The sequence below is a fragment of the Monopterus albus genome, unplaced genomic scaffold (genome assembly GCF_001952655.1).
Source record: "Monopterus albus unplaced genomic scaffold, M_albus_1.0 scaffold2613.1, whole genome shotgun sequence".
Classification (NCBI taxonomy): domain Eukaryota; kingdom Metazoa; phylum Chordata; class Actinopteri; order Synbranchiformes; family Synbranchidae; genus Monopterus; species Monopterus albus.
In genome coordinates this window covers 1-1,621 of record NW_018130485.1, presented here as the reverse complement: position 1 = coordinate 1,621, position 1,621 = coordinate 1, and the positions used below count along the sequence as shown (strand labels likewise).

Sequence of the window (1,621 nt, the reverse complement as noted above, 5' to 3'; positions counted from 1 at the left end):
CCGGGTTCGATTCCCGGTCAGGGAATATCTTTTTAAATGCTGTATAAAAACATTTTCTCGAGTATCTACTCAATTTGAGGGATGGGGTCCAACAAGAACACACAATTTTCTGAAGCTTGACAGTTTTCTCAGTTATGAACATTTCACTTCAGAGATATCTGTCTGTTCTTTTTCATTGGTTTGAACTGAGCTCAGCTTAGTTGGATAAAGGTGAAGTCACATATTCACATGTACCAAACAGGATTTAGCAGTATTTGAAGCTAAACCTAATGACAGCTGTGGGGTTACTCGCTTAAGGCCACTGTCAGTGGAATCAGCTCAAAGCACACCCACACAGTCCTGATCAAGCAGATTTTCTTTTTGAGGGTTAAACTCAATCGATAATACTACAAATGATTTTTTTTCTATACCTCACCACTGCTTGTTGCTTTTTTATTTGTGCAAAGTTGAAGAGAAATACTAAAGATTTAAAACCAAAATTTCAAGATCTTTATAATGTAGCTGTGTTACCTGCATCGACATCCTCCAGGAAGAACTGTACAGACATGAGGACCTTCCCTGAAGGAAGCAGATCCACCCAGAACTCGACACATCCGTTGTTTTTGGACTTCTTACAGCGTTCTGCTAGTACAGACACACCCACTGTGGCTTTACCCAATGGCTCCTCATTATTCTGCATGAGGACCACTTCTATGACACGTCCCTCATAGATGTGGGCATCAAAAGCGGACTTCCAGACTGGAAACATGGTGGGCTTCCTCTGGACCAAGGTCTTTCCTCGCTCTGTGAAAGAACATTGGGAGAATCACACAGACCAAATAGTCACAGTACAGGAGAGGCTCCAGCACATTAAGTACCTGGAGTTGGAAGAAAGTCATTGTTTTGCTTATGGACTTCTGCACCCAGCCGATGATGACTGTTCTGGCAATTAAACTGTGGACATCTGGTCTCCCTATACTCACTGTGCCACTTCCATCTAGAGAAATTATAATTGCATATGTGTGTGTGCATTTGTACATACCTGTGCTGACAGACTCCTTCATCTTGACTGCACAAATGGGAGGGTCAGACGGAGGAGACAAAGCACCCACATCATAGTCATTGAAAGCGATACGGAGGAAGGGTGCCATGGTGACCTCTCACCTAAACCCCCTGAAACAAAGACTGACAGTTAGGCCATCACACACACATACATGTTCATCTTGCACTTGCATTGCTCAAGTTGTGCGTTTAAAATAAGAAGGAAGAGAGTCGGTGGCTACCAGTGTTCTCAGACGGGAACTACAGAGGAAGTAGAAGTTTCCAGCTCAAGATACAACTTTGGAAACTACCTGCCAGTAATGAGGGAATAAGGAACAGAGTGGTAATCTCTAACAGTGCACACGAGAGCAGAAAGAGGGAATGAGACAGAGAGAAAATCAGAGGCATCAAAGTTGCGTGATAAACAAATAGTCCCAATGTTGAGGAAATGGCAAACAAGCCTCTTTGCTCATTTACACTGTCAGATTATTCTATGTTGATTTTTTTCCACAACACAAATTAAGATCACTTGCTTACTGATCTCTTACTGCAGTCTAGACGTAGGTTCTCCAAAGGCCACATCTGAAAAACGCAATTACTT

At 42.6% G+C, this 1,621-nt stretch overlaps 1 protein-coding gene across 1 annotated transcript; it reads right to left on the bottom strand.

The window, feature by feature from the left end:
* Positions 1-510: 510 nt before the first annotated feature.
* LOC109954019 (protein kinase C delta type-like) lies at positions 511-1,148 on the bottom strand (the record flags this gene model as incomplete). The annotated part of the gene is made up of 2 exons (XM_020589448.1): positions 1,022-1,148; positions 511-783 (listed from the first exon to the last, which is right to left on the bottom strand). Coding segments are annotated over exons 1-2 (382 nt in total), but the record flags the coding sequence as incomplete, so codon positions are not given.
* Positions 1,149-1,621: the final 473 nt, after the last annotated feature.